Source organism: Anguilla anguilla, chromosome 6 (assembly GCF_013347855.1).
Source record: "Anguilla anguilla isolate fAngAng1 chromosome 6, fAngAng1.pri, whole genome shotgun sequence".
Classification (NCBI taxonomy): Eukaryota; Metazoa; Chordata; class Actinopteri; order Anguilliformes; family Anguillidae; genus Anguilla; species Anguilla anguilla.
This window is the reverse complement of record NC_049206.1, coordinates 18,964,059-18,977,365: the sequence shown is the minus strand read 5'-3', so window position 1 is coordinate 18,977,365 and position 13,307 is coordinate 18,964,059. Positions and strand designations below refer to the sequence as shown.

General features: G+C 39.0%; 1 protein-coding gene across 6 annotated transcripts in view; it reads left to right on the top strand.

Annotated features, from left to right (window-relative positions):
* The window catches only part of LOC118229274 (netrin-G1), an 87,644-nt gene extending 75,632 nt beyond the window's left edge, over positions 1 to 12,012 (top strand). For all 6 annotated transcript variants that reach the window (XM_035421115.1, XM_035421116.1, XM_035421119.1 and 3 more), the window contains one exon: positions 10,611 to 12,012. In XM_035421115.1, the coding sequence (XP_035277006.1) occupies positions 10,611 to 10,852 (242 nt within the window). In that variant the 3' untranslated portion in view covers positions 10,853 to 12,012. The remainder of the gene's footprint in view (positions 1 to 10,610) is intronic.
* Positions 12,013 to 13,307: the final 1,295 nt, after the last annotated feature.

Below are 13,307 nucleotides of genomic sequence, written 5' to 3'. Positions count from 1 at the left end.
CCCCCTCCCCTCTTTCCCACTTGGCTGAGAACCCTGTATGCACCACTGCTCTTCATTGCAAGATTGCAGATTGCTTCAGCCACTCAAAGCAGTGCAGCTACTGTATGTCAAAGCATCGACATTTGCATCAGTTTTAAGCACTGCATTAGGTGGCCCAATTGCCAGTTCTGCAAACTCAGCTTCTACTGGTAGGCTGTGGCCAAGTTGTATGATGAGCGCATTTTCCTAGGTTTGGCAACGCCGTCAATGGCTCATGCCCTCTGGTCACCTGACCGTTGACTGGTCCATGTTCCATGGCCTCATTTCCATGTTCCCATAATTTTTATTGATAGTTCTGCTTGACCTTTGCTGGACTATGTACTTAACCTTTTTTTATTGTATGGCCTTTCTCATCTCACCTGGGAAACTATACTCATTTCATGTCTAAATGTTCTGTAGAAACATGTGATACAGATATGTCAGGCCACACCTTACAGACACTAGCAAGTTTTCACTTTTAATGCAGATTGCATTACCTCTTATACCTTCTATATTAAAACGCTGTGTTAAAAACAGTCACAACACAGTATGTTCTCTTGCGAAACAAGATCCCCTGCTACCATGCTGTGAGCACAAAGATAGAGCTGTCAAATGCCTCTCTTAGCCCTAAGAACTCTCTGCCATGACAACTTTCCCATGAGCACCAGGGGAAAACTCACACTCTTTGACAAAGGTGGTGATTCATGTATATATCTGTAAGAAAGTGCCAGGCCAGGGGCACAACTTTCATCAAGTCTTATCGCGGGTCTTGACGTCCCTGCGCGATAATGGCACCGCCATGAAAGTTTAGTGTGACTTTGCAGATCATTATACCAACAACACAATTCTGCACAATCAGTTTTTAGTTGTGCAGCTTACGAGCTACAAGGTTGTGTGCAAGAAGAGGAAGAGGATGGGTGGGATGGTTTCACCAGTGCTTCCAAGTTTCCAACTTTATTAAGAAAAATTTCTATTATTGTGCATAAATCAGTTCATTGTGCATAAAAAGACTGGATGCAGTAATAATAATAAGAATAATAATAATGATGCAATACATTCATTTATGTTGCGCCTTGCAAGGGGAAACTCACACAGGTGTGAAGCACTCACCTGGGTGATTCACAGCTGCCATTTTGTACCAGAATGCTCAGCACGCCACCACAGCTAAGGTGAAGTGAGGGGGAATTATTGAAAATGCCAGAGCACGAGAGTCAGGTTTGCAAATGTGCCAACAGAAAAACACCTATGATATACATGAAGTGCCAAAGGCTCTTTAAGGTCCTTTGTTTCATGAAAGACAAAGGTTATTCAACATCTGTCTTTAATTCTGATTAACAAATGCAACTGTCAAGTTTTGTCAGGATTTTGTTCTTTGCAAAAACAGTTTGGAAAGCCAATTCTGGTGATCGCTGAATTTTCCAAGGTATTTTGTGGTGTATCGAATCGACACCTGCATTTCATTGTGAGATAAATGTTAAAATGTTGATTTGATCCAGGGAAGAGTTTATCTGTGGCAGTACCACACTTCTTTTTATGATAGATCATGCATATGTTCAAACCCCCATGTTGAAAAGTGTTTGTGGTGAATTCCACTTCATATTTCAGCGATGTGCTGTTGTTTTAAAATAACAGCTGGTGGTAACGACTAAACTGTATTTCATGGCCGGCTTATGATAAATGACAGTTACAATGTTTATTTTGTTAGAAAAAAGAGGACATGAAATGCAGAAAAAAATAATATAATATAATATAAAAATACATAATAACAAAAAATAAAATATGAACATGTACATAGTGCAGGATGGGGATAGTAACCCAGAAGGGCTTATATGGTGCCTCACCCTCATCAATAATAAACAGAAGAATAATAAGTACAAAAAAGAAGAAAATAAATAAAAATATACAAACAAAAAAGACAATAAAGTGAACCAAATAACGAGATAAAAAAACAATGGTGTGTGTTCGTGAGTATGTGTGTAGGTGAATGAGTGCGTCTGTAACTGTAGGTTAATGGATAGTTTGTGACTTGGTTAATCCAAATAGTTATTTTTGTAAATGTTAAGAGAGAGGAGGATTCAGAGACAATGTTACAATAATTGTTCCAGATTATTCCACCTTTGTATCTAAAGGAAAACCATGGGTGGGGCGATAATGAGGAGGGTGATGATTTGCTGCGCGTCTTACATTACATGTGTGAACTTGGGAATTAACTTGGAAATAATTGGGAAAAGGTTTGTGAATTGAGAAGTCAGATAAAAGCGTAAATTTGATAAATATTGATTTGATATATAGACAATATAGACAATCTCAGACATGATGGTTCTATAGTTGTGTCACCAAAACTAAAAGTGTTGGTACAAATGGGGCTTGGCTTGAGTCCTGTATTCATAGAAATTATGTATGAGGATGAATCTGATAATATATATATATATATATATTTTATTTTATTTTTACTGCACTTTAAATCTATTGTATGGATTCTCAAGAAAATCATAGAGAAACAAGCCAATTAGAAAATGCAGTTTTACTACAAAATATGTCATGCAATAAAGGATATTTTCACATTTCAGATCACATCCCAAAGCCCAAAGTACAGCTTTTTTCACTGAAACAGCAGTAGTTTTGAGAGTAAAACAAGTGGTCCAGATCTTTCTTTCTCCCCACACGTCTGTATGAATACAATAATCAATCTGTTTGAACAGAAAACAGCCATTAAAAAACAAAAGCATAGGCTATTAATTCTGAGTGCTGTAATAGCTAACCTCTGAATCAGATTCCCTAATGTGTGTGTGTGCGTTTGTGTGTGTGTGTGTGTATGTCTTTGTCCTCAGTAAATGCTTATTTTGTGATATAACCTTATTGCATGTCTCTTTAACAAAATTTCACATTTTAGGGGTTCAACAAACTGACAGGGTTTTGTTGTTTTAGTTGGTGTATTTGTGTTGTATCCCAGACAATTATCCTTGCAGAATTTTTATTAGAAACATTTCTACATAGTCAGCAGTATGCTGAACATCAAAAAACAACCAACACTCCAGTACTGCTTTCATCATTGAATTAAATGTTAATGCAGAGATATGCTTACCAATACACAGGAATGGACTGCATATCAGACATGGCATGGCATGTTCCATACGCTAATCTGCTAGCTTCAAACTTTGGGTTCTCTAGGAAAACACGTTTTTCCAATGAAAATACAAAAGCAGGAAGCTAACTGATGCATTCTGAAAAATATTATCTGACCTAAATATCAGAAATTATGTACCCTGAATCACCTATGTGGATTTTCCACTTAATCCTCAATGCTGTAGCATTTAAATTTCATGCATTTTTCAGTATCCCTGCCCCATTCACAATTTATTCAAAAGGAAATCAATCTTACAGTCCTGAGAAGTCAAATGTGTGCATTTTTATTGGAACAATGTAGACGATTTATTGCTTTCAAAACACTCCTTTCCAAGTCATCATTGTGAGAGGGTTCGCAATGAACAGTGCAGACAAAATATTAATTTGTGGCGTTAACCTCAATTTTCCCTCGCTTTCGCCAAATCAAAATGCTTCATTGCCACAAAGTTGGAATCCAATGTTCAGGAGGAAATCTGCCTGTCCTCAGTACAGACTGCTTATTTCACATGGACCAGTAATGGCAAATTAATTTTGTAAAAAAAAAAAATAATAATCATAAAAACAATAAGATAAACTCAAGGAACCACAATCATAATTCTGGTCTGATCTTGTATGCATTGTAAAATTTCCAGTGTTAATTCCACAGTTTATATGAGTCCAGTTAGGGATCACATGTACTCTATTAGAGTAAAATATACTCTGTAAGAGTTGATTTAACACTGAATATTTTCCTGTGTGCTCAACATCAGATCAACATAAAATGTGTCACGTACAAAGCAGAAAATGTGCCCCGCACACATGTGACCAGAGGCTGTGAGCTGGACAATAATAAAACTGGCTTGGATGCAAGATAATACCTGTGTTTGAAAATTGAAAGATCTCCTTTTTTCCATTACCCATCATTCAGTCTGCTGAATTGAATGAAATCTCTTTATTGTAGATTAGGAGGCTTTAATGGTCAGGTCACTCTTATTGCCTTAGTATTATGCGTCAGCACACAAATGGCATGCTTTTGTACTGAAAATGAGCGCTTGTGAATAGCTGTACTCCACCGAGACGTTTTTCCTTGTATTGAATTCTGCCAGTGTGACTGACGGGTGTCACAAGACTCATATCTATAGTCATATATACTCAAGGCTGTATACAGTGTGACAGGACTGCCTAGGGACAAAATGTGTCCCACCATCGACTTACTCTTAGCCCTTTGATTATTACGGAGCAAGAAAATAATGCATCAGCCGTATAATATCAAAAACTGTGACAACATGCAGGTCTGCATTTACACAGAATCCACATACCAGTGACGGGAAAGTAAACAACAGCTCTGATCTGATCTAGAGGATTTCAGATGCCTGGACTGAATTAACGTTTGTCCTTAACTTTGGAAAAGATGCCAGTGTTCCACTATTATTCCATTACAACAAACAAGATCCGAGTTATTACTTAAAAATAACTTTTTTGATCTTTCTTTTATTTCTTTGTAGTGGTTTTTTAGAGTTTATTACATATTTTAAATAGACACCTGAAGTTTCACATTTTGAGCATGAGTCTCACACTTCAAGGCCATGCCTCACACTCTCACACTCAGACACTATGTTCTCTCACACTCTCTTGAGAGAATTTACATTCAACAGCTCAATATAGAAGATGTGTAATGTACTCCCAGCTGTCCCACCTCAGAGTAGTGGATGTGAAATATCACAACATATGAAAACCCCTTCTATTCCCTCAACACCCCAACAAAGCACACACGTGCACACACACACACACACACACACACACACAGAACTTATGCAAGTAGGTTAAATTTGCTTTTGAAAGCTGTGGGTGATGGGAAATGCTTGTATTACACTGATCACGGCATCAAAACCAATCTCAATGCCATTTCGTAGGTAGGACTCGCCAAATACCGATTTTTGCTATTTCTACGTTATGGCATGTTGTGGATACCCCCTAAAAAATAAAATAAAAATGAAATACTTTTTTGCACAAACATAACTCCGTTTAAACCAAACAGATCCTGACACAAGACCCTTCATGCTATTGGACATTTTGAGACATGCGTGCTTTTTATATTTGGCGGCGTATTGGCAGATTGCTTAAGATAAAAAAGTTCTCTCAAAGTACCTAATAAATACTCTTCAGTGTGGTGACAACTATATAAATGTTTGCACTTTGAAAAATTAAGAATGATGTTAATAATGTTAATGGTAACATTTCCATGATGCTCATGGTGACATTTGAAATGGCCTTACCCTGTACAGGGAATCGATAAATGATAATAGTTCATATTTAGTTTGTGCAGAACAAGACAGTATTCTCATTTATACCAAATTAGTTGCATGGTATTTAGATGACACCATGTTATTAATTATTTTGATAAACGGGGCAGATTAAAGATAAATTGGAACAGTACAATATATTAGATATTTACATTTACATTACATACATACATAAACTTCTTAGCAGATGCATACATTTTTCAGTATATGTAATGATAGAATGGCATGGAGTTTACAGTTGAAAATTAGATTTATTTCCTTAAGAGATCATATCAATATACACTACACTCTATAATATACACTCTAATGTATGATATTTCAATCAATTACATTAGTTGTACTGTATGCTACGTACCAACACAGTTCGTGGACAAGCTCTGCTGAAAAAGTTACAAAAGATATGTGAACCCAGATAGGACACTTATTAGCCATGTTGGAAATGCAGCTTTCTTTATAAAAATACAAAATCCATATAAAAAAAAGTATATTGCCTCTGGCTTTAATACCCAAAATTGCCAATATACTGTACAGAATACTACTCTAAGAGTATGGTTTAGGCTCTTTGAGAGAAGGTTTGAATCTTAAGCAATCTGCTCAGTAGTGAGTACTTGTGGTTTGAAGTACAATAGACAAATACAGAACTGTAGCAGTTGTCAAAGATCTGTGCTGATGCATCTTGATTAAGAGCAGGCTGGTGTTAGCATTAGGGCTGATTTCCTGTTTTTTTGAGGCTTTCAGCAAATGCAAACATTTCACTTAAAACAGCTTTTGTGATTGATTATAGGTATAGAGATATCGATGCATGAAGAGAGACAATAGGATGTAAAAGTCATAATCACCAGGACCGGTATGGGATCACAAACAAAGACCTGTGTGCTGTACTTCATGTACTTCATGAAACGTTTGAGATTTAGTTTTTTCACTGAAACAAAAATGTATCAACCAAATTTCACAGAAAGCAAAAATCTACATGTTTAACACATGTTGTTTTAAGGAACATTTAGTTACACTGTCAATCTTGTACCTGAGGCAGTTTTGCCATAGAGCCAAAAAAGAAGACTGGTCTGGTGTTCTGTGCTATGGTAAGTCCTACTACAAGACAGGGGAGGGAAATTATATATGCAGGCAGGAATGTGCAATTAGAAATTAAATCTCTCATCAAATATCAATTTTTCTGTTGGTTTCCAGACAAATATTGCACCCCATAAAAGGCTAAACCTAATAAATCTCATCATCTGTTTCATGGTCAGGGTTGTTGACATATGAAAGAACTGTGAATATGGTAGATTGGATGTATTCATGCCAATACCACATTAGATTCCAGTATTATTCCAGCATAGCCAATTAAATCATGTAATACCATCAATTTCAGTACAAAGGAGTCAGTATATTTTTATTCATTGTATAGTTTATTCTTTGGACATAGTTTCACAGCCTTTTTGTCCAAGAAAATTGTTTGAACAGGATAAAGTGATGTCTATAACATGTTTTATACATTTGTGCATATAACACACACCAAACCAGTTCAATAAAAAAAAAATGGTGAGTCATATTCAACATTATACTTGTATGTAACTATTCATTCAGGGTTACCTTGCGATTTTATTTACTATCAGCTAAGGCACAGTAGCCACAGACTGTGTAAAAATACACCAAAGAAAGAATAATCCAATTTTTGCATTATTGTTCAATACCCTTTATTTTCACAGCCACAGTATAAACTGCTTTTGGTCGATACCAGTAATGTGTGGCGATTTATGCTGTGTGGAAGCCACTGGGCAGGACATGCCTCTAATGGCAGAGAAATTCTGTGCTTTTCCATCAGCTTTTCCCACGGGACGTTTTTTCACTGGTGTACATGCATGAAAATTTTCTGTGCGCTGAAATGAGCGTAGTCAGGTGACATGGTGAAGACAGCAATGTCCTGCATCTTTCTTGCATACCCTGACTGAACATCCCTGGCATTATGCATTTTGCACATATATTACAACTTAGCTCATTTTGTTTTCAACTTTGGCAACTTTCACACACCTTCACACTCTACGCTTTGTGGTTTTAGAAAGTAGCCGCTAGGTAAAGATATGTTTCAGTGGGTGTACAAAAAATAGCTTATACCTACTTTCTCAGCTTATGTACTGTATTTCATAAGAAATATTTTACAAAGCTATATATATATACTGGCGTCTCTGGTTTGACAAGTGATTCACTGTTGATCTGACCTTGAATATTCACAGGTAAAAAAAGGCTCAAGCACAGTTACCATACACTGCTCTTCCATTCCAAAATAAAGCGGCATCGCCATTTCGCCAGAACATTGGGCCTCTTGGCAAGGAAGAATGTGAGTCTTGCAATGATTTGGAAACACAGAATTACCACCAGTTTATTGGTTTACCACTAATTGGCACATAACATAACACCATTGTTAGATGTGTTTATTTCTGTCCATGAGAGCCCAGTTTTATGCACATTCCACGTTTCAGAAAACTCCATTATGTGACCCTAGTGTTAGATTTCACTACCCATGATTTTGCTCAGAAATGTACAAAATTACTGCTGCTGAACCCAATATGTTGCTTCTCTCATACTTCACTGATTTGGAATATTTCCCTTGATAAATGATAGTCCACTAACCACCTCAAATGCCAGTTTTGTGTTTGCAAGTTTAAAGCACTCCTGCCAAGGTCAGAGGTAGTGCAGTGGATTATGGGGAAATGGAAGGTTGATTTGCACTTGCTGACTTTATTTTAAAATGGAAGACCATAGGGAGTGCTTGCTGGGGGAAGCAAATTGAGAATGTTGGCTCTCGAATATGCATGCATAAAATCTTTAGCCTTCGGTCTACCAAGCAATTACTGTCTGTCACAGGGCCTGAAGTTCAATTTGAAGTCCTCAAGAAGGAGGCCCAGGACTGTCCCTGATTATTCCTCTGGCATTCTCCTGGAGAATGTATCCCTTCCCTTGACCATGTACTTTTCTCACCCAAGACCCAGCCTCCCCCCTTCCAATTTCCCATGGTAAACCAAAAATAGCTCAGCCAGGTCCGTCACCATCATGTACAGCTAGCCAAATCGGTTGTTTCTGTGAGTTCATTTGAGGTTTTAGTTTGCTCATTTGCATTTTGTCCTGTTTGCCTATGGCAAACTCAACAGCATGCTCCTTGGGGGAATAAAACTAGCCTGCTACTAAATAAACTGCTTATCGGGCCAGTTCTTAACAAATAAAAAGTCTGAAACACAATTCCATTGTACATAGAATTTCAAGACGCTGGATTTATCACTTGCTGCATTGTGTCCAAATGATTTATTCCTGTGAAAAAAGACGTGGATAACAAATGGAAATCAAAGGTTGTAGTCGTTAAAGGAAGGAGAGCAATGGAAATGGAATCATCTCGGTTCCCCAAATGTAAGCCATCGCTTGGGAATTAATCGCAGCCTTCATGACCGAGTGTAAATTTTTTTTTTTTTTTTAAATCAATTATTAATATGTGCTTATTACTTTGCATTTCAGCATGAAGTTTTGTTTTGCTGCAGTCGTTAGCCCATTCTTTATTTTCCTGCTGGCAGAGGATTGAACCATCTATTAATCAGCCCTTCAATTAAAGCACAGCGAGGCAGCCTCAGTCAAATGATTTGCATGCATGCTGGGCAGCTGGGAAGATGCTGTGTCTGACTGGGTAACTCTGACATTCTCATTGAGCTGAAGAGACTCTCTCACTACGGTGCGCCTACTTGTTGTCTTGTGTAACAGGCTCAGTAGTAGAATGTAACCCTACTGCATTTTTGCACATAGCTTCAAATGGCAAGTTTTAAGTGGTTATTATATTTTTTCACCCTCATTTGAACAATATTATCAGCTCAGTGGTCACAGACTAACAAGACACAACATTTACATAACTAACCGGTGATAAATCTGGACACCCCTTAGTCTGGGGCTGTTGTTCGTGGTTTGGGCTTCTCCCCGTAGTTCCAGTGAAGGTCAATCTTAATGCTACAGCATACAATCACATTCTAGGCGATTCTGTACTTCCCCAACAGTTTGGGGAAGGCCCTTTCCAGTTTTAGCATGACAGTGCCCCCAAGCACACAGTGAGGTCCATACAGATATGGTTTTATTGCAAACAGAGTGGAAAAACTTGACTGGCCTGCACAGAGGCCTGAGCTCAGCCCCATCCAACACCTTTGGGATCAATTGGAAAGCCAGCTGTGAGCCAGGCCTAATTGCTAAATCGGTTCCCAACTTCACTAATGCTCTTCTGGCTGAATAGAAGCAAATCCCTCAGCAATGCTCCAACATCTAGTATAAGGCCTTTCCTATGAGTAGAGGTTGTTATAGCAGCCAAGGGTGTACCAACTCTATATGAATGTCCATAATGTTGGATGTCAGGTGTCCACATACTTTTGGCCACAGAGTGTACAAAGGAAATGGCACACTTATGTGTGTTTTTTGAGTTTTCTTGCCTCTTCCCAGTCTTCATTAAAACTTTCCTAGTTATATATCCTACTGCAAGTGCACCACTGAACATGTTATTGTGATTGATCTTATTATACATACATGTACATTCCCAGCAGGCTTTGGGAATTAGCCATGACAGCATCTTCCCTGTACGTAGGGAGGTACTTCAAATCCAGCACAAAAAATATGCACTGTTGAGCACCTGAATGTAATGTTTTTATTTTCATGAGTCGTGTATTGCATTACGCTTGTTTGTTTTATTTTAATTGAAGTGGGTTTTTATTTAGCTTCCATAATAATGTACGTAATGTACTTTTTCTCTGGCAACTGCAGTGCATTTACCTTACTTTGGATTAAAAGGGCACCTGCATCTGCTGTGAAAACAAGTCATTAATCCTTAGCCATTATGTGGATGTATATCAAACAGTAGCTAGAAATTTTATTTTCCTTGAGCACCAAGGGAAAGTGCATAATTTTACAACCACCTTTCAACTTGAATGGCCTTATTTGGCAATTTAGTCCAGCTGAACTACCTTAAGTGCCTTGTTTGTTTTTATTTATTTACTATTTATTTGACTTGTTAGCACATTTTTGCTGAAGAGACCCACAAGGAGAGTACATTATATACAAACAAAAGGCAGCGTATTTACACGTAATATTGTTGCACAAAATATGAAAACAAATGGGTGATCATGTGTACAATGGGACTTTTTCCTCTGCTTGAATCTGCAGCCCGTGTGTGCGACAACCTGATGATGCGCTGTCAGAACGGGGGCGTGTGTCACAACAACCAGCGGTGCCACTGTACCCCCGGCTTCACCGGGCTGCTGTGCGAGAAGCCCCGGTGCGAGAGCGAGGCCGGGGGCTGCCCCGGCGCCAAATCGGGCCAGGCCGCCCTCCTCCCGCCGGGACGCGTCGCCCAATTGCCGCTGCTGATGACCATCGCCGCCTCCCTGCTCCTGCGGGCGCTTTGAGGCAACGCGAGGCCCAAGATGCGGAACTAACGAGAGTCCGTTGCTGATGACCTACGGCGAACGTGTCAGAAACGGAATATGACCTCAAATATTCCTGAAATTAAAAACAGATGTATTTAAGAAAAGGAATATGACCTTGATATTCCTGAAATTAAAAAACAGATGTGTTAAAATAAATAACTGAGCACTTGCATCATAAATAGCGGAAGCTGAGCACAAGAATCTTCAAACGTGGGATCCAGCTCAACGTGAGGACGGCAGCCGTATGGCGGTAAATGAATAAATAAATATATAAATGAATAAATAAATAAATGAATAAATAAACAGTATCAGCTGCAGGCCATTTTGGGGATGGGGGGACTTGGGAGCCAGATCGCTGTTGGTCAGTCTGACACAGCACAACACAGACCTGTCTGGATCACCTGGGCGAACGCTTAATGGAAAAGCGGAAACTTTTCTTTGCAGTCAGCGCATTGTGGTTGAAAGGATATCCATCCCGGGCTGCCTGCGTTGACCTGTCACTGCTTCATTACGCACCTCTTAATACCCTACTCCCCTCACCTGTTCCTCCCTTGCCCCGCCCACCACCACCCTTCCCCCTGCCTAACTCTTACCTGTGCTTCTGTGAACGTTCCTCTGTATACCTTGTTGGTTGAAAGATTTTTTCGTCTGTTGTCAGTGGCACGTGTTATAATCCTTGCCCCAGAAAGCCAGCCAAATCACCGGTATTCCTGTCATATCTTAAAGGCACCGCATCCACGACGATGCTCCTGCTAACCTAAAAAAAGGAAACATTGATATTTAAAGATACATGTATTTAATTTTTGTACAAAAAATATATTATTTTCATGACAAAGCAAAAAATGAATGCGTAAATGGGGGGACTCTGGGGAGTTTTTTGTTTTGTATTATTGCCAGTTTGTGTAACAAGGCAACCTTCTGATATATTTAATCCAGATTGAGGACATCATATTGAAGAAATGTTTAATTTTTGTTCTTATTTGGCTGTGCAGTTTATTCCTTATTGGCAACATGCTGGCATCAAAGAATATCAGTTTGCATATAAACTAAAGTGTAATAGGATTCCACCAAAGGACATTCTAATTGTTTTCTTGTTGCTTTAACACTGGAAAATGTAAGTGAATAAAAGAGGAAAATAAGTTTTGCATTTGTTTTCTTGATGAATCATGAGATTGTTAAACTACGTTATTTGAAATAATGGGTATTTCAGGGTGGCACTCCATTTGTAATGCATATTGCATGACAATTCACTTTTTTTCCAGCACAGCCTGAAACCACTCCAGAAATAGAGTGGCTCTGTGTTGAAAGATACAGCATTCAGTTTTTGGTTGTGCCAAGTAAATGCAGAGAAAAAAATGTCCTGGGGTTGCTGGGTGACTAACCCTGTGAAAGCCTTCAGTGGTGCAGTGCATGGATAGCCACCACAGTTCGGGATGGAGTCTCAATCGTGCCAGTGCTGACTATGGCCGGTTGCCCCGCAGGGCAATGCATGTTTGGTGGTGTTATCGCCCGGTTTTAAGGAGGGTCTGGCAGGCTGGGTTCTGCATCTCATCACTGTGCAGTCTGCCTGCAAAAACTGCACGTGAAGCGTCTTCCTAGACTGCATGTGCGAGCTCGGCTTGTGGCTGCGGTGTGAAAAGAAGCACCTGGTGACATTACGTGCTTCAGAGGAGGGAGCGTGCTTATCTGCACTCTTCCACATCACAGCTGATGAGCTAAGTTTTTATGCTTTTTTTAAGTTTTATGTTTTTATGCAGAACTTTTTTTTAAAAAATGTTAAAAAAAGACAAATAGCTCTTGCCCCTAAACGTAAAATTGTTGGATATGTGAAGGAGTAAGAATTGGGGAAAAAAGGTTCTGGAAAAATGTGAAGCATTCCATTGCACTTTATAAGCTATTTATCTTCAGTTCAGTCCAGTAAAGATTTGTTACATAGCAAAGCGTTGTCATCGGGGAAAATTAAATATTAACGGCTATTGATGTCGTGCCGAGCTGCCATTTTCAAAGTTTATACAGCAGATCTCATGGTGGACATTTCATCAATAACATGACAAATTAAATCTTCCAGTCTGCGCAACTAAGAAATGAACATGTACTGTCTGTAGTGATCCACTGCTGTCTGTTGTAGCTAACTTGAGTATGGCCACAGTGTGGGCTGAAGGCTGTGATTTGTGATTGGTTCGATACTACGGGATATCATTTGTGTTTTTTTCCCTTTCATTTCCTGTGTTGCAATAATTTTTGTTACATGAATCTGAAATTATGTGGCCTCTTCAATATAACTGTCATCTACATCGTGCATTGAGCTGGGATCCTCTAACCCCTGTCCGTTTAGCACAGCGCAGTGCCTTTGGAGGCCGTATTACTCGCATTACTCTTAACGTCCGCACTGCTTCTTCAGTGGGTTGGTGCACAGGCACGGTACCTTGCAAAC